Genomic DNA, 21,029 nt, shown 5'->3' on the forward strand with positions numbered 1-21,029 from the left:
CACATAAAAAAAAAAAAAAAAAAAAAAAAAAGGAGAAAGAAAAGGGGTCTTAAGGCTAAAGCTGATGAAGAGATTGTATTCGCTAGGATCTTCCTGTGAGTTGAACTCTTGCTGGATAGACTCAGCATAGTCTTGTTACCACCAATATATGTTCTTTAGCATGCTTTTATTGGGTAAAATAAAATGAAATTTGCTTGGAATTCGTATTGGACTGTAAAAGGTCTCAAGAGAAAAACTTGTATGCACACAGTGAAAAAACTCAGAACAATGGAGAAGCCACATCATCTTAATGTGCCTAGGGCTCTGGAAGAGCCTTCCAGTAGTGATAGAGGGAGCTTAGGAACTAATTCAAAGTTAGGTTTGAAAATATGGGTAGGGTGAAATACTGCTTAGTGGAACTATGGAAACTATTAAAAGAGGAGTGATTGACTTCTCTTTATCTTTCTCCAGTTGTGAGCAGTAAAACCTCACAAATGGATATAGATGGTAAGGCTTTCATAGTCTCAGATTTAATTCAAAAAAAATGTTTATACTTCTGAAGTATTATGAGAAACATCTTTGAGTACTCTGGAAACCAAGCAAACCCAAACTCATGCTGAGGGTGAGAAAATAACAGTGAGTTTTCATTCTTTTTGTCCTTCAAGCTGTGACATTTATGCAAGCATCTCAGTCTCTGAAAGGGTAAACCTTAGGCCACAGATAGAAGGAAGATGAATTCAAATGCTCCTAGCAGATAAATCATTTGATATTTTAATAAAGGCCACAGCAGGTGAAAACTTTCTTGAAAAGCTGCCAGAAATATTTGTACATGCATTAGTGAAAATACAGCAGCTAGGCAATTCAGAAGGAAGATTCTTTGTAGCACACCTGTAATACTGTCCCACCAGACTAGTGACCTAGTGACTAACAATAATATCCAGAGAAAAACTCCTAAAGGTGCTGAGACACAAGACCAAGAGTGACATGAAATCAGGCTGCCATACATAGAACACAGACCTAAAATAAACATGGAAGGTATCTGTGTTATATATAGAGAAATTACTGTTGTGTGATTAACTGCTTGAGCAATAAGAATCGTTGCTTTATAAGCTGAAGAGAACTAATTAAATAAGCAAGATGTTGAGTTGGGCCTGCCCAACACCACAAGAGAAGTATGTTGCCTGTAATCTCTGTACCTTTTCTTAAGTATCTCCTTGAGAAAACCCCATGGCTCCACAACAATTTTTTCCTCTTCTAGTACAATATACTTACTGATTTGGAGCCACAGACATCTATCCTTCCAACCCCTCACTAAAAGACCAGATACCAGGCACCTCATAAGTGGTCTACAAACACTTCTAATACTCTGTGGTAGAGGCACCATCTCCTCCACTATGTTTTCTTTCTTCTGGATCTGGGTCAGGCTTTCTGTAGCAAAGGAACTCATACATGAGCCTTCTTTCATGGAAAACCTTTATTACCAAATACAAGTTTCTCTGCATCCCTCTATATATCCCTTTCTTAAATTTAATATTTTTTTGTAGACGTCCTGAAGAAAACCTGCTATATAGCTACCTGCCCTTTACAGATCTCTTAGTTTACAAAATTGTGCACACTGCCTTTTCCCATAAAGCCTGTAACTAAAAACACTTTTGGAATTAAGTCTTAGTCCACTGACGTAGGTTGATCTGGCTTGTGTCAAAGGCATATAGAATCAGGCAGTGTAGTCTTGTACCACTTCAAGAAGTCTTGTTTTTGAAAATTAATGTCATTTCTTGCATTAGATTAACCCACTGAATTTTCTTTCCTATATTATATTTAGAGGACGAAAGAATTTTTCCGGGTATGAGATAACAATTTCCATTTAAAATTTCACTTTCACCTTGGATTTAGGATTAATCAGTACTATACTGCAGAGTCTACAGACTGTCATGAACAGTTAGATTAGACAACCCTCATTTTTCCCTAGGCTAAAGCAATCCAAGAAACTGAATTTACATAAACAATAAAAAGATTTTACTGGGCAAGTCTATAAATTCTGTCAGTTTCATGGGAGCAAGCACTTGAGATGAGTTAAGCAGCTTTAACAACCCTATACAAAGGCAAGTATACTGGCTGAAAAAGCAGCCAGCATTCCGGAAATGACTAATGAAGTACTATAGCACAATTCTGCTAGTGGATGCTTCAGCTTGTACTGCATAACTGAAGTGCAGCAACAGGGTATAATAAATGCAAGAGCGATTCTTTGCAAGTATGGGGAATATCTAGTTTCTCGGTCTATGATATTATTAATTCTATTCAATCAGTCTTGATACTGGATGGCTCAGTGTTTCTTTGCTTAGTAAGCAATATATGCAGTCTGTGAAAATAGACAAACACAGAATTAGTTTTTTGGTTTACCTGAGATTGGTAGATGCTACAATAATCCTTCAGAAAATATATACTAAGACTTTCACTACAGTTACGCTTACATATCATTTTTCAGCTGGTTGGAAAATACCTTCTTACAAAAATACCGTAAAGCATACAGGTATTCAGTGGTGGTGTTTGTGTAAAGATGGATCATACACATTTACCTCATCTGTCAGGCAAAGTGTAGGGAATACTTTCATTGTAATGTAGTAAACACACTTAATTTTGGTCTTGCTTCTGTCTCGTTTTTGGTTTTCTTTGTCAAAAATGTGTGACTCAGTCTGAAAGAAGTCCAGAAATTTTTGTCAATGGTTGAAACTGAATGATTTTCTAATGATAAGTCTACTGCTATACTAGGCTTAGCCTTGCCCTTCAGGTGGAATGCCTTTAAGCTAAATAGCACCTGATAGATTGGTAGATCATAATAGCAGATCACTGTTATCAGCTGCACTGATCTGTACTGGGGACCAGACCTAAAGTAGTTACTAAGAAAAACTGCAATGACTAAAGTGACTTTTAAAACTTTTAAAGTGAAGGTAATTTCTTCTGCCATACCTGAATAAATAACCGTGTGTTTAGTAAAGAACTCCAACTCAAATAGTTTGATGCAAATTTGACAGTATTTTTATTAAGAGACCATAAATCATAATTTAAAAGAAGCTAGTATTTTTCAGCATGTCTAGTTTTAAATTACTTCTAAGTTTTCCCTCATTTAAAAAATACATGTATATAGCATGACAGAATTGAAACTAGATGCAAAGTAGAGTACTTTTCATATAGTAACTTGACCCAAAAGTAAAATTTAATCATAAATTGACCATCACCTAATGGTTATTTAAGACATAAGTTTAAGGGAAAGCTAAGGCCATTACATGCAGTTGAATTTTGTGTTGAATTTGTCTTGATTAAAAATCGCCTTTTGATAAATTCTGAGAAGTTTAAATATATTTTTTAGTCTAAATATATTTAGCGTCAACATTTTATTCTATACAAGTTTAGTCATTACTCAAGGTAACATAATTGGCTGGAAAGATGCCAGTTTTATCTCCTGTTCTTCCTTCCCACCAATCAAACTGTGAACTTGTTTTGGTTGTGACCTTGATTTTCTCTCCGGCTTTGAAAGTCAGGTCACCTGGCTGTTGTCCTTCAAATGAATAAAGTGCTGTCACTTCTACGGAATTGCTTGAAGAGCTACCTGAAGTGAAAGAAATTAAAGAAAAATTACTAAATTGCACATACATTAAGTCCTTGAATAAAATATTCTTAAGTAACAGTAGAAAACAGTAACAAAGATATCAGACAAATTTATCTGAGTGTATCAACTGCAGATGAAAAAGCCCTTGCTTTCCACTACATTCTTAGTACAGGACATTTGAAATCTAGCCTATCAACATAACCGAGTTCATAAAGTAGCACTCTGTCCAAAATAAAGATCAGCAGTTTTCTTTGTATGATTCATAATGTTCCATGAAGACAGTAGGAACAAAAGTGGTGTGCTGAGCTGAAGAAAGTGCCAGTACACTGAAAGGTTGCTCAACAGAACAACGTTTGGGTTTTGGTTTTGGACTTTGTTCCCTGTGAGTTTCCTGACACAACATGTGAAACTTACAGCAGCAATTTTGCTTTATTATTATTGTTTTTTAATCAGTACTTGAGATATAAAATAGTAAAATGCAAAATATTCATAGCACATTCCTTCTCTCTTCTTTTTCTTCTCACTGGGCTTACAGTGTCTAGGATTTCAGCGTATCTTGCATGTTGTTTAACTTTGATTTAGTAAAATGTTAAATCTCTTGCATGAACACATCCAAAAGTGAAAAAAAAAACACCTATGAGGTGCAATGGAAGACTAGTTAAGAGGAAATAATTAAGACTGTTATGTAGCTAATTCAGATAATTCAGGAGGTATTGGCTATATGGTCATGGTGGCTGCACATATGTTCAAACAAAGGTTGAAGGTTTCCAGCATTGACTGCATCTCCAAGTCATGTTTGCTGCCAGAATTCTGCTGCAAAAGCAGAAACTCAAGATTCTCTTGGTTTACATATTTCAAGTTCAGATCAAGAAAGGATGTAGAGAGAAGCACCACTACAACTTTTTTTGTCAGTTTGTCCTCAACAAATGATACCCACAGAATTTTTCTTTTAGTTGCTTTTATCAATTCAAATGACAGAAGAAAAATCTTTTTGTGCCCTCCCCAGCCCAAGTACAAACTTCTCTCAAAAAATAACAGAGAGAACAATGACAATGACTAATACATGCATAAAAAGCATAGCTATTTTTTGCAATGTGTCAATATATATGTTCATTCCATTGACTAGTTTCTTTCCTGTCACGACAACAATTTGTAACAATCACTAAAGACTAATACAAATTTTTTTTGGCCATGGGCTAGGAGAATGTTGATTGAAATGAAGTCAAATGCTGTCTTTCTTCATCACACAACCTTTCTCTCTCTGTCTATATTCATAATTTGAAGTCACACATCACTATTTCTTTTGGTGTGAAAATAAAACCAGACAAGAATGCCTGTGTTTATTAGGTCCCTACCTCCACCAGTTACTTCTACCAAAAAAGGCAGCTTTTCTAAACATCCTTTTTACTTTCTCAGTCGAAGAAGAGAAAGTAAAGGCGAAGTATTCAGGAATTCATAATCTTCCACCAAGAATTCAAGCATAATGGAGTCAGGATGATATGATGTGTTCACATGGAAAGTATGGTTTGAAACCAGATATTATATTATGATGGAGGAAATCATAGGGAAAAAACACAAGATGAGGGATCAGTATCTTCTCATGCCCTAGCACCTAAAGAGGTGCTAAAAATCATGATTCATTTGCATGTATAAAGGAAGATGAGTTGTGGTTTAACCTTATGCCACAATCAGGCAGCAGGTATGGCTATAAGTGCCGAGTTACAATGAAGGCCACAAATTCTTATATTACATATTAACTACAAGTGTTTCCCATTGTCTAAATGTCCAAATGGACAATCACTCAAGGAGAATTAGAGTCACTATTTACTTATTACTGCATAATGTTAATACACTTAGAAAACTAAGATAATGGATAGCACAAAAAAAAAAAAAAAAAAAAGACAGAGTGGCAATAAGGGAAGTTGACAGCAAGAGCCTCTTTTAATTACATTTAGCGGAAGAACTGTCACCATCACTTTAATATGTTGGACTCATAGCAATGATGGAAGTAGTAGTTACCTCCAGGACTAAACTTGAATTAAGACTATCATTCCTCTTATACAAACTATTGAGTATACTGAGATTGGCTCAACAGAAGTATGAAGAAAAATGAAGGGAACCTAGACAGAAAGCACAAAAATATGGAACAAAAGAAGCACGTGTGAAATGTGCTTTGACGTGTAGGAGAGTATTTGATGCACCACAATCATATCTCCAGTTATTGCTTGCTCTATCATATGAACAGGATTGTTTTACACATTTTGCTTCCCACCTGTTGCTCCCTTGCACGTTTATCTTTCCAAACATGCAGAAACCTCAAAGTGCTACAACTGATTATGAACGACAACTTCCAAATACTTGCCCCAACTGATACATGCTATCTATCATTTAAAAGCATTTTAAATCATATTTTAAATTAATGAATTTTAAATTTAAGCATTACCATCAGGTGTTTTACAACATTTCCAACTTAATTCTCCATAGCAGCTATTTCCCTACTATAGTTTAATTTTATTTCTCACCAATATTCTAATCTCTGTGCATTAATTCTATATCCTGGTGGTATAAACCACATAAAATGCATATTTATTGCCTTCAGATTGCAGCATTCCATACCTTATATGGAACATTCTAACAAAGAGGCATCTTGTGGCATCATGAAAACTGCCATATGTATTATAAGGAGGAGAGGTTTCATGTTCTTGTTTCCTCATATCAGTTTTACATAAACTCAGGTGGATATATCTTATACTGTATTATGATAGATGTGATATTCTGCAGATGAGAAAGTGAATTTTTTCAAATTGCACTGTAATAATTTTTTAGAACGTATTGTTAAAATTTAAATAGTTTTAAATGAAATTGTAGTAGATACACATGAAGATTGCTGAATGCATGTATTGGAAGCACATCTGCAGCTCACACAAGATGGTGCTACAGTGCTACATACAGCATATGATACTGAAATCATCAAAATTTATGAGTAAGCATACTGGAATAAAAACAAATTACATTGTGGAAAGTCCTTAATAATGGTATCTGAATACACAGAGCACAGTTCTACAAACACACTGGTCAAAACAGAAATATAGAAATTCTGGTTGGAGACCTACTATTGCAGGAGCCAGCATTCATATGTATTGTCCTAACATACACAGACATGGTACATACAATATCATTTTCATTCATCTTTACATTCTATAATCACAGAATCACAGAATTTCTAGAATGACACAAACTTTTTGCTAAGGACTTCTGACCACTGGTGTGGATTAAGGACTTGAGACAGTAGGTTCACTCTAGTTTATACCTCATCATGTGTACTCTGCAGTACCAGCCCCACAGCAAATGAGAGAGAAAACTATCCTAAATTACAGTACACTTAGGGCAGAATGAAAGTGTTCTCAAGAAAATTGTTATAGGAAAGGTATACTTGCTACATTTACACTAATTAGTTAAAGAAGCCCTATAACTCAGCTGTCACCTCAGTCAAGTCAACTGATCAAGAGTACTGATGACTGAGATTGTAATCACATTATTGATTGTTCATCTATTATGCACATTTCCCTAAATCTCTGCTTTGAAAAATGGGCTGTGGGTCTGGTTTCTTTTGAAGTTGAAAGGTTGTAAAATTGTTTCCATTGCCATGCAACATACTGTATGAAAATACAATAGTCTAGCTAGGTTTATTTTTCCTTGAAACTGAAGAGCCTGTCTACCTTACTCAAAGTTCTTGTACAACCTTTAAAGCATATGTCTTAAGTTTTTGTCACTTACAAATCAATCTGAATGAGTAGTATGTTCAATGTACTAAATTCTATTTTCTCTATATTTTGTAAAGAAATAGGGAGAAGTGACTGGAACTGCCACACAAAATGGTAGAGTTAGATGAATCTCCAGCATTAGACATGACAGAAGTTGTATACTACTGACATAAAAGCTCCACCAAAAAGTATCAGCTTACTGAAAAGCTCCAACAGAATTCTCATTGGTTAGATGGAGACCTAGAAAACTAAGCAACCACATGAACCCTGTTTGTGCAGCAGAAGTAAGAGAAAATCAACAAACAGACAAAACGATGGAAAACAATTAAGGGATTGAGATGGATACAAACATCTATGCTTTGAAAAACAAATATATCAAGTATCACAAAGTTTTATTATCACTAGTATATATTGTTAACAGGGACTTAAAGCCTCAGTTACTGCTCATGAGTTTAGGATGAGTGCTGTATCTAACAGTGAACAGACAGAAATGTTAGTTGTTTACCTGTCATAGGACACTGCACTTTTGTTTGGAAAGGATTAGTATTGAGTTTAAAGTTCAAGAAGAAACGTAAAATAGGCTGAAGAACTAGGTTGCTTGGTCCTGCAACTGGTGCCAGCAGCAGTGAAGAGTTTATAATAAGGTTTTAATGGCCAACTTTAGCAAACGGTTTGGACAAAACCACCAGCAAAGATACAATTGTACGTATGAATACTACATGTATGCATAGATTAAATACACTAAACTGTCTGAAGGACGTTTACACCAAACTACCACGTTAAAAAGGAAGACTATTGTCAGTTCCCAACAGGACATGTTAAAGAGGAACGCAAGCATTTGCTCAATGGAACAGTAACAGATAATCCTCAAGAAGACTTTTGAAACTAAGTCACTTTAATAAGTATAAAAGCAGCATGAAAATTTGCAGTTGTGGGGAGAGAGTCTGGACTGGAAACAGCAGTAGTCAAAACCCGACTTGATACCACTACAAGTTACCCTGCTGGAATCGCCTATGCCCAGGCCAGGCAGAGCAACCTCCCCACCAGGCACTGTGACCAATCTGCACCTATCTACAGGAGTGACAACATGGGGTGTAAGTAGTAAAGACATCTCTTCATGCACATGTGGCTTTGTGGTGGGGCTTTCCTGCCAGCTTATGGATCATTGGGTTGTGAGAGCACACAGAGCTGGAGTACCCACATCTCCAACAAGAGGCGTGTGCAAGTAGAACAACATGCACTGCCAGAATAGATGGTGTGTGTTTGTAGCTTACACTGCCTGTGAGGCTGGATGTGCATGAATGGAAAACTGCACATTTGATATGCATGCATGCCTGTAAGTGCCATTACAATTACACGTAACATGAAGTGTATGCATGCCTATAAGTGCAATTAAAAATGTGGAGGATTAGTTATAAAGAGCATTCAGAAAGTTGAGGTGTTTATTAACATTTTGCAGTTACCTAATATTTTGGTTTACTTGCTGTAACACTGATATTGATCACATACTACCAGCACATTATCTGTAACTAGCGAATTAACAAACCACTTTGATCCTGGTTAGGTTTCAGCTAAGTGAACTAAGCAGTATTTCTCTGTAACAATTCTTGCACAAGTGTCCACTCTCACAGTGAAAATTAGTGTTCAAACTACTCATGTCCATTGGTGAGTTTTAATTAATAATTTTTATTAAAGAGCTTAATTAACTGTTGATCTGGTACGAGGACAAGTATGCACTGTGGTGATAATGCTAGGCTGAGAACAGGAATTCCAAATGCAATGCTAAAACCACTAGCAGCCCCACAAGAAGCTAGGATGGTTACTCTTTCTTCAGAAGTAAATCAGTTTACCCTAGGTCTGAGAGGGAGACTGAGCTACTGCTAACATTAAGATTGGGATCAGCGTTCAGTATAGTAAGGGGAAAAAAGAAAGATTAATTGGTGGACAAGCAATATCAAGAATGAGATGAGGCATTATATTTCTGGATTTGATGCGCTTACAATGAATAGAGATAGATCTGGATCATTGCAAGACAAGCAAAGGATAGAGTAATACCAGCAAATTAATTACGGTTCATTCTGAATTAAATATGAGTTACTACATTACAGTCAAAACTTTAAAGGTGGAATTAGAATTTGATTACAGGATCCAGTTAGCAACAGTTCCTATTTCCACATGTACCAATGAATGTGCACAGTTAACTAGATTATGGTTTATAAAAGCCCAAAAAAATAATGATCAGCCAAATCCTAAAGTAAATGTAGAGTTTGATCAAGTGAAATTAAAACAATACATTTTGAACTTGTCTAGTTGAAAGCGTGCTGCTGTGTTGCCCTGCAAGGAGAAACAACGTGAAGGTGGTGGTAGGGGAGTTGGGTTTGTTTGTTTTAGCTTTTGAAACTGCAGCAAGAAAAACTTGATAAAATAAGTAAAATAACATGCTGGAGACTCTTTAGTTCTTACTATTTCTGTGGAACTACTAGTACGTGGTACTTTGTTCCATTCTTATAGTTGTGGTATGGGTGCCCGACAGAGCTCAAGAAGCATTTGGACAATTCTCTCAGACATATGGCTTGGTTTTTGGGTGGTCCTGTGCAGAGCTAGGAGTTGGACTTGAAGATACTTGTGAGTCAATTCCAACTTGAGATATTCTTTAATTCATTGTTAACAGGGGTTTAAATAGGTTCATTTCTTATAGTGATAACTGCTGCTGCTGCTCCTTCATATTCTAATAAGGCATACTAAGCTATATTCTGAATACAATTTGGGTAGGAACTGCAAGGATTGAAGAGATGCATTTTCTACTGGATCCAGCACATTGTTTTAGAACGTGGAACACAGGGTGTGTGCAAAGAAATATCCTGTAGTAAATTCTGAGGATGTCAGGGTCACTGCTGATGACAAGAACACCTTTTGAATTAGGGTTAGAACTCAGGACAAACAACCAAAGACCTAAAATTTTTACTTAAGGAATGCAGCAGCTCTGGGCTATGATTAGGTTTGAATGTAGGCAGAGAAATGGCTTAAGCTTGAATAGTAGGCAAACCACTAAATTCAATCTGTAAAATTCACAAGAACAAGATGAAAGCTGGGTCTGACAGAGAGATCTTACAGTTCTGTTTGAACTACAAGACACACTTAACTTAAAAAAGAACTTAAGCAGTCAAAGAGACAGGGCAATACATTAACTTTCAAGTAAGAACCAAATTTAGGTGAGAGTAAAGGAATATTGAATTTGCAAAGGTCAGAGAAGAATGTTCCAACAACGGAATTGTAACAGGACAAAAAGCAGGAATGGAAAGAAAAGGCTGCAGCTGAAACAGTATCCAGAGAACAATACGTAGGACTCACATTGCTTAGAAGATGAGAATTTCTAAAAACAAAAAAATTCAACTTGAAAATCACACATGCTCTATAGTGATCAGCAACAGGCAGTTTCATATCCTATTTCATCATTTTTAGCTTGAGTTAATAATTAGTTAATGAAGGAGTAGCAGAATAAAGCAAAGAGAGACAGATCTTGAACAAAGGTAGTTATGAGGAGTTTGCAAAAAATTGTTTCTAGTAAATGAAAAAGGACAAAAGGTAGCTGGCTGGGAAATCCTAACCAAAAATGAAGGGGTGTTCTCAGTGACACACAATAACTGTAAACATAAAGGCAGTTATAGACTTAGCCAAGCAATAGAATTTAGGGAGCATGAATGTTACAAGGAAAGCATATGATCACCATCTATCAGGTTAAGGGAGGAGAGAATACAATATCTAATACATGATTACAAAGAGGTCACCAGAGACTTGGAACTACCAGTTATATTTATATCAGTGAATGGAGCTGTACCAAGGCCAAATGTCAGAGTATGGCCCTGTTCACGTTATTGCACTGTTTTGAAACCAAGGTAGCTTCATTCAGATCGCCTACTGGGGACAGCTACTGGCACATGTAACTTCCAAAACTAGTAAGGAATCATTTGACATCCACTGCCTTTCCCAGATCAAAATCATGCCAGGGACCTGCTGAAAATTCAGTAGAAAAAGTGATAAATTCTCAGTACTCAAGTACATTTCCTTACGTTTAATTTAGAAGCATAGCTGGAGCCTATGGTTTCAGCTGTGTGCAAGAGATACTGCTTTAAAGAGGGTTAAACACAATACTAAGGAACTGCAAACGGAAACATAAAAGAAGATAACAATATAGTTAACTATAGGCTTTATTAGATGAAAGACAACCTGTATATAGATGAGATCAGGAACATGGAACTAAATGAAGCACATTCTCTGAGACTTTGGTTAGTGTGTTGGCAGACATTAAACCAATTTTCTGGCCACTCTTTTTGCCCCCATTAGCCATTTGGAGAGGCTATTTCAGAGTCCTGCTCCCCTAGTGGTTAAGACAACTTTCTTAATGTCCATTTTTAATGATCATTTAATGACCTTTCTTAATGTCCAAGTAGTGTCCTAATTCACTACTAGTTTACATCTGCATTTTTTTTTGTTGTTGTTTGTTTATCAACATTAGCCTTTGGTTGAAACCTTCCTTTCTTGGCATTCACCTTCCTTATGCTTTTACAGTCAATCATTTTTCAAATCTTCAGGCTATTGCATTAGAAATAACTTAGTTACCTCGTATCAGTGACTTCTTGCTCCAGTCACCATACTTACTCTTCTCTGCACCTGTTCAATTTTCCCTAATTCTCCTTCAAAATGTAGAAACAGAACATTACCATTCCATATAAGGTGAATTCCAAATGTAAGCGTCATCACCCTAACTCCACAGAAAGATGCCCATAGGTAACTGACTGTTACACCAGTAAGAACAGAGCTCTTTATGCAGAAGAGTGACAGAACTTAATGAACACAGAGTACATTCTGCAGAGACCATGGATTTATTTTTGAATGCGAAAGGATAAAAAAAAAAGTGAGATGAATCAGCACAGAGGACTGTCACAACAGATCTTTTGATGAGGAGATAAAATCATGAATGAAGAAATCAGCAGACAAAGAAAAAAATGAAGGGGATGGACAGCAGAGAACACTGGAGAAACTGGAAGCCACGGAAAGCTGAGATAGAAGAATGAGAGAAGTATTAGTGACACAGCAGCGAACCAAGGCTGCAGAATAAATGATAGACAACACAAAGCTAATGGATCAAGACCTCTAAGCTCATCTGGTCCAACCCTTAACCCCATACTGACAAGTCCACTACTAGACTATGTTACTAAGTTCTACATCTACATGTTTCTTTAAAGACCTCCTTGGATGGTGACTCAACCACTTCCCTGGGCAGCCTGTTCCAATGCCACACAACTTTCAGGAAAGAAATTTATCCTAATATCCAGCCTAATGTATACAGAAGAATGATAATGAAGTTACACGTCTAACAATGAAGACTAAGAGAAATCAAAAGAAATCAGATTGAAGAAACTTCAATGTTGAGAGCTATAGATTTTGAATGTGAATTGATGTATTCCACACCCTAGAACCAGAGTCATATAAAATACAATTTTGAACACAGAAATGTTCCTCATTAGTTTGACATCATTAATCTAGGAAAGCCATCAGTTCTGTAAACTGTTTTAATATTAGCAGGTTTTGAAAAAAGAGGAGTCTCTGTATACAGTAATGAAATCTATTCCAAGGTTACAGAACAGACAAAAAAGAAGCCAGCAAACGGAAGATTAACCATAGAAAGGAAAGATATCTTTGCAATTAGGGCCTTTATCTCTTCCCTGACCTCAAGAAGAAATACCAGCACATGTATTAAATAGGGCAGCTATTTCAAAGAGTAAGGAAACAGGCCTAAAACTTACCTGATATTACATTAGAAGGCAGCATTAACCAGGTTGAAGTCAAAGCACTAAATTGTGTGCTAGATCACCAATATGGACAGAGTAGTTGGACTGCCTGCTGTCTGATATAATGCTCTTTTCTCTGAAGAGTTATAAAGCTGAAAATGTCTCAGTGGTAAGGCACCTTTTTCAAGAACATGAGGAAAATCTGAGGCTTTGGTTATATATGATCAGGCATACTTAGAAATATCTACCTTTTACTAGATCTAAACTTACCCTCTCTGTTGCCATTATATTTGAGTCCTGAACTATTATGTAAAACAGCACCTATAAAAATAATCTATGAACACAAAGTTATGCCCTGCAGCGATTTGAACTCTTAGGTGAATTGTGTCAGAGGTAGTCCAAGAAACAGTGTAAAGGGTGCACGTGTAACAAAGAGGTAAGGCTTTGCTGGATTTTGAGGGAACCGTTATTTATTCCTACATACCAGTTTCCTGCAAGCTGTTCAGTCCTCTAGTTTTATGTACCACTTAACCTACCTCACTACTAAATTTTTAAAAATTCGAGATATGTGGACTAGCAGTGGTTTTGACCATAAAAAAATCTAGATATTCTAAATGGCAATCTTAGAAAAGTTCAATTGTCTCAATGAACACATGTATGCCTCTAGATATGTCTCCCTAGAAACAAAACAATGGAAACTATTTAATTTATGTTATGACAACAATAAAAAATGCATAGAATACTTCTGAAAACACATAAGATACTCTGGAATGTATAAAAACAAAGTTATAGAAGTATGTAGTCTTATGTTTATTACTAACTATGAGCACACACAAAACAAAGGAAAGTCCTTTGTTACAACTACATTTTCCAGTCAAGAGTTTAAGAAACAATCAAAATTATGAAAACTAGAACAGAAAACAGTATTATTTTATGGAAGTAGAGAATGTATGGTTTGCTTGTGATGTGACTATCATTTTGAGTATTCCCTCAAAAAAAAAAAAAAGTAATCTTGCATATACTCTATGACTAATTTAATAAAAAAACAAAAACAACAACAACAAAAAAGAACACTCACTTGGTTGCTGGAATGTAAACAAAAATGTATTTTCACAGCGAGGTTATAGAATATTGAAAAAGCACTGCCTCAAAAATATCTATTTATGATCATATGCAATAATAAAAACCTAACTGATACTGTTTCTTACTTCACATGACTTCTGGCAAAGCGGCATCTTGGAGATTAAGAACTTCTGAGGTTTAATAGACTGTATGTGTATACTTCATCATGTTTTATGGATGTAGAAGTTTAATGCAGATAATGGCCCACTCTTTGATGTTTTTAAGTCCAAGGCTTTGCTATTCATAACAGCTATTGTTTAGGTAATATCAACTTTGGCCCAAACCCATGTAGGTGATGTTGAGTTCACAGATATGCTGCCCAAAATTTAAGTCAGCTTCCTGCATTATCTAGGTTACAACATCACGATGAAAAGAAACAAAATACCTTATAACATTAAAGCTCTCTACCGGGTATTTATTGGGCAATGTCCATTTTATGGTTTTATCACCATGCATGTGAAAGATAGGCATCCTTAGAATGTGACAATTCCTCTGTTTTTAAAGACAAGATGGAGTTGAAGTAAGGAATATGTGAAAAGGGGTAAAAGAATATGCAATAAAAATTGTTGAGCAGAGAAGAAGCAAGACAAAATGAAAGATCAGGCGATGGTGGTACAAACAAGAGTAAAGCAAAAGCATATTTTGCTATGTTACACACTAGAACTTTCTGAAGAAATTAACTTTTCAGGCCCTGTATGGCAATAAAGTATTCCAGGTGTTAATGCCTACTTACAAAAAAGCCTGCGTAAAACTCTCATTCACACAGAAAAACAGCAGCTCAACTGTATCCTAAATACTAAGTTATGAAAGTAATTCTTTCAGTTCTTGAAACACACCAGAACATTGATCAGTTCCTTTCTCAACCTACTGCAATTCTTTTTCCATGTTCTTATACCACCTCTCTCAGCCTTTAACATGAGAAGAAAGGGTTTTAAGCTGAGCCTCTAGAGCAGAGCAGACATATAGATACTTAAAAATTTCAGTTTAGTTGCTTCTGAAGAAATTCTGAACCATTTGTTTGGGAAATGGATCTGAGCTAAATGTTCCACGTCAGGAATCTTACAACTGAACTCTCAAATGTCTTATAGATATTAAACTGCTAATTTTCTTAAAAGCACTTTTTATTTATTTTGAAATGTGGAGTCACCTCAAAAACCCTCAGCATGTACAAAACAACAATCAGGTCTCACTGAACAGATGGTTGAGAAGGTCTAAGACATTTTATATCTACAGGTACTAAGCTGCTATAATCAGATATAAGCATAGGTCTTTCTGTGCAGATACTTGAAGTATGTCATATGCCATCATTGATCCAATTAATCCCTAATAATGCTCATCTGATCAAAGGTCAGGAGACATGATATTCAGCAAATCACTCTCAGAACAAATATTCCCTTGCCTTAGCTGTTCTTTTTACTTAAAGGAGACCATAGCTTGAGGTAACAAAAATACTTGTCTTTCTCTACTTTTTGATAAAAATCTGCTTGTACCCAAAAGGTTGCAGCCCAGAAGTACCCTGGGCTGCATCAACATGGGCATGACCAACAGGTTGAGGGAGGTGATTGTCTCCCTCTAACTCTGCCCTCGTGAGGCCCTCACTTTGGGTATGCAGGTCTGGGCCCCCAACACAAGAAGGACGTGGACCTGTTAGAGCAGGCTGGGAGTGTTCAGCCTGGAGAAGAGAAGGCTCTGGGGCGACCTCATTGCAGACTTTCAGTACCTAAAGGGGGCTTACAAAAAGAGATGGAGGATGACTTTTTTTTTTTTTTTTTTTTTTTTTTTTTTTACATGGGCATACAGTGTCAGGAGGACAAAGGGAATGGTTTAAATATAAAAGAAAGGAAATGTAGGTTATATGCTCAGAGGAAATTCTTCACACAGAGGGTAGTAAGGCACTGGAACAGGTTGGCTAGTAAAGGTGGGGATTTTTTGTTTTAAGAGCAGCTGTATATTTAAGTGTATATTTAATGCAATTTCATGAAGTTTTTTCAAGGTAGCTTGGATAATATCAAGAAAGTTGTGTATCATTCCAGGAATTACACTCTCTAGTAAGTCTCAGTACTAAATGTACACCCCAGTCTTGGAAAAGCAAGTAAAACCAAGTGTTGAGCCCTCTTCTACTTTCATGGGACTTGTCTGAGCAAACCTTATTTTCTGAATTACTTGAAGAATTAGATACTGCATAGTAGTTCAAGTAGGTACTTCATCCAGGTTTTCAGTGCTCTTTCTGGTTACAAAGCTTTCAGGTTGATTTTGGGAATAACCCATGTTCTACATTAACAAAGAAAATGGTGACTGGAAAAATTCATCCAGGTTTAATATTAGATGTTAAAGAGAGCACAAAGCAATGCTAGGCACAGATGTAGCCTGCAAGGTGTACTATACACAGGGGTGCTACAGAGACTGAACAGATGGAAATTCAGCAACAGATGAAAAAATAAATGGAGATTATACATGTCTTTATGTGTATATGTACATATATAAAAATGTATTTATACATTTCACACACACACAAAACAGAATGAGGCTCAAGTATTTTTGAATTTTTCCACATATGCTGGAAACAGACCACTTTAAAGAAGCTTTCATGCCAACAGCTTGCATCACACCTCACAGACAAAACCAATGGTTTTATTGGTAGTTGAAGCAGACCTGACTATATTTAAAGTTTAAGTTACTGTGCAAATTAAGCTCATTCAATAGGAACACATTTCACTGTTTTTGAGCTTTGAGTTCCATGAGGAACATGCTGGCTCATCATCTTCATCTGCTGATGGAACGCTTTCTATCTTTGTTTCAGCACACTCAGCTTTTGCATTAAAGAGTGCCTTTTTTGTCAAGCATCTGTGGATGTATTTGATATTTAGGATATAAAAAAACACCTCCTGCTTGTAAGAGTCAATTCCATAACAGTACTTTTGCTGATTACTTTTAAGATTTTTTTTCTGCCTTTTCAAGAAACATTTAAATTTTCATTCAAACTGAAATGGTCAAATAAACTGTATCAATGTCAAGAGTTTTATTATGCTCAAGATAACATTAATGCAAATAAAGGTTTGGATGAAGTCAGGCTGGAAAATATGAGATGCAATGCAAAGCATAGCATTCATATTCTGAAAAATACAGTACAGTAAAGAGAACTGAACAATGTTTTATTCAGGTCAGCTTGACTGTTTAGGAATGATTTTCAGATCTTTTATCATGTTTACAAGATGTTCCACATTTCCACTACACATGCTGAGTTAACATCTCAACCTGAGTACAATGTCTCTTTATTTTGCTTCTTAAATCTCTACTGTCAGATTCAGAAGTTCTGTTACTGTGTTACTGAAACATGCACTGGTTTACCTAATAGCAAGTTTAGCTTTTACCTTACTCTGAAAAACAATTTACAGCCTGAAAACAAACAAAACCAACAGCAAGCCCAATTTCATTCTAGGTAATTTCCACACAGAATCTACACTAACATTTTGTAAATATTGACCAATTATTTTTTTTTTTTTTTTTTCCAGCCTGGCATAGACAAAAACTTCTCTGGACTGTTTAGAAAAAAAGTTAATGAGAAAAAGAGATCTTATATGGAAACATAGAAAATAATATTATTGTACAAGGCATTGTTTGAAGTCCTGTTGACAATTCCCATCACCAATGTTCAAAACTGGATGAGGAACAGGATGACGAAGGATAGAAAGCTTGTTTCCAAAGGAGAAAAAAAAAATAGCTTTAAAGAATAAAACTCAGATGAAAGAATCTGAGAATCTGAGATGAAAGAATCTATTAGCAAAAGAATAAAACAGAAAAGATATTTTAGCTAAAGACCAGGAAAGAATGGGACAAAACTGATTTAATCTTTCCACAAATAAATTTAGACGAAAAGCACAAAAAGATTTCAAGTCATTAGTAAAGAAAGATTCACAAACTGCTTTCCGTAGAGAAAGCCAGTGAATATCTAACTATTTTAATGTGAAGTCTACCACTTTCATAACAACAATATGCAAATATCTACAACGTTCAGAAACCCCTTGTTCAGTTTAGTTGGGTCAACGGGTTTAGGGGCTGCTGAAATCTATGCTAGGGCTTATTCTTGACCCAACAAGTATGTTCTCATTACTATTATGTTATTCTACTACTATTCAGGGAAGAAGCTTCTTGAAATTATCTCTTTTTTGTAAAAGTGAGAAGTATTTTTTTATATCATTCATAGAACAGTTATTTGCCATACTAAGTTAGTCTATATTGGTGTTTGATTTAATTTTGCAAGGCCTTCTGTTTCCTTTTCAGGAACTGAGTATTTTTCCCAAAACACCTTCTTTGTTCAATCTGACTGATCAACATGATGCAATGCTGAAATAGCACAGCAAAGGTAGATGCAAGACCCCAGGTCCCTTGGATGGTCCTTCTAGGATAGTGAACATCACTTTTGGGGGAAATACTATTCTTGCCCTATTCATTTTGCTGCTTGTGGAAAAGTATGAAGTGCTTTTTTGAATCACAGGAAATCCTAATTAACTCCCAAAGAAATTATTCCCAGTATTTATTACCAGAGCCTTCCTTTAACACTAGTGTGAATTTGATGTTCAGTATCCTTCCAGGAAATAGTATGTAGCATTTCCTCCTATGTCTTACTGTCCTCCCATCGGATGGGAACTGTGTGGTAGACAGGATGTTCTCAAAAATGCAGTCTTCAGACGTAGAAAAAATTTCTAGTTCTTGCTATCAAGATAGATTAAAAGCTTCATCCTATCCACCCAAGAACAACCATAAAATGATTTGCATCTCTTAGATGAGTATCAGCCTTTATCACAAGTCAATCAAACACTGTGCAATACAGTCTGGATAGAAATCTTGCATACCTATCACTTCCTACAGGTACTTAAGTCCTACTTGGCTTCCATTAGTATTAATGAAGCAGAAATTCCCATAATCCCAATGGCTTTTTTTTTTTAATAGATAAATAGATAGGAAAGCAATCTGAATTTGTCTTTGTCCTACTACTACAGCAGAACAAAAATACTATTTAATGCTTTGAAATAAATTTTTAAGCATATATTTCATAAATATGCTAAAACATCAAGCTGTGGGCTTTAAAAGGGCCTCAGACAAAGGCTTTAGCTGACACTAACATGCATGTTCACATGAACAACTTCAAATTTTAACTACTGTGAATAAGAATTATCTTTATGCTGCTTAAAAAGAAGCATATACCACACTATCATTTTCCTACAAATTGGCTCTAACTTCCTAATTTTTATTCCAAGCCATTAAAAAAATCCAAGAAAAAAACAAACAACAACAAAAAAAAAACACTGCGCTTCACTTAGGTCATATTTAGCATTACACTTCTCCACCAACACATGCACATATCAGGAAGACCCCAATATCATCCTAACACATTTGACCTCAATTTCTCATGCCTCATGCTTTGTTGTATTTTGAGTTAGCTGATTATACGCAGCAAGTTATTTATTTCAGTATGACCAGAAGAATTCCTGCATGCTATGTTTTCCTCTCAGCTTGCCACAACATAAGCCATAAGCAGCTTGATTATCTGATTTATAACATTCACAAGAGTAATAGTATGATCCTAGAAAAGTGATTCAGAGATAAAAATAGTCTCAAAAATAATTTCCTGGGATTTCCTGGGTTTGGTTAGTATTAAGAAAGAGCTCATAATAGAAAGAAAGTTAATACCGTGGGGACCACCAGATGGATGTTTTATTATTCCAGTAACTAAATACAAACATGTCAGAAGCCTTGTTATTAAAAAAAAAAAAAAAAAAAAAAAAAAAAAAAAAAGAGAGAAACAAAACAAAACCCACAAAAATAGACCAAGCTCAGCTAAAACTCAAAAGATCAAAAGAAAAGAAAAGTTACTTTAGGTACTTTACAGGGGGTTAAGCATTCATGACGTTGTCTATCAACTAACTTAGTAAACATGAAAAAACTTAGACTTCATATATCACACTCCATAATTTTTATTTTTTTTTTCCAAAAACAAATATGTATTAGTCTAACCTTTCTATTCATTTTAGGGTCAGCAATCTATTAGTGTTCCTCCTCATATAAAATAGAAGGAAGAGATTACACAGCCCGATGAGGGTTCTTGCTTCCAATGTGAAACAGTTCTACTTGATTCAACAGCAAATTTCTGCCTTTTTTGGAAAACGAGTAATTCATGTACTGAAAAATGAAAAGCTTTTTCTTCCCCACTTCCAACTACACAGCACACATCCACAGTGCCTGAAGGAATATGGACATAATCCAATTTTATCCAAGCGTATTACTTTATTTTACCCACTTTTTTTTTTTTTTTTAAATCATTATCTTTCATTCAAGTCTACTCCACATTAACATGAAGAGACAATGTGAAAACAACTTCATTAACCAGTTAACTTTCTTACCTAACAAGAAGCTAGAATTGTAACATCACAGTGATCATGGAAAAATATGGGAAGTTTGACTGAAAGAATTACTTCCTTTATCAGCATTTCATCAGGTGGAATATATTATTCTGTTTATCTCAAAGCTCTCATACTCCCATTATTGAATAGATTTAAAGTGTACAAGCTAATACATATGAAAACGACTCAGGGCAAACGTTTCTAAAATATAAGCCAGTCTCAGTGACAGAAATAAGTCACGTTTCCATGGACGATTTCATTTTCAGATCAAAAAAAAAAAAAGCAAAAAAACACAAAGGTGTCTCTCATCAAGAGAGGATTTAGGCCCACTTGCATTTCTTTTGTAGTGCAGTTGTCAGATGTT

General features: G+C 35.6%; 1 protein-coding gene across 2 annotated transcripts in view; it reads right to left on the bottom strand.

Moving 5' to 3' along the window:
• Positions 1–3,008: 3,008 nt before the first annotated feature.
• Positions 3,009–21,029, bottom strand: part of SH3YL1 (SH3 and SYLF domain containing 1) — a 43,780-nt gene continuing 25,759 nt past the window's right edge. For both annotated transcript variants that reach the window (XM_082755886.1, XM_082755885.1), the window contains exon 10: positions 3,009–3,586. In XM_082755886.1, coding sequence (XP_082612012.1) covers positions 3,387–3,586 — 200 coding nt within the window. In that variant the 3' untranslated portion in view covers positions 3,009–3,386. The remainder of the gene's footprint in view (positions 3,587–21,029) is intronic.

Source organism: Aythya marila, assembly GCF_965140915.1.
Source record: "Aythya marila genome assembly, chromosome: 3".
Lineage (NCBI taxonomy): Eukaryota > Metazoa > Chordata > Aves > Anseriformes > Anatidae > Aythya > Aythya marila.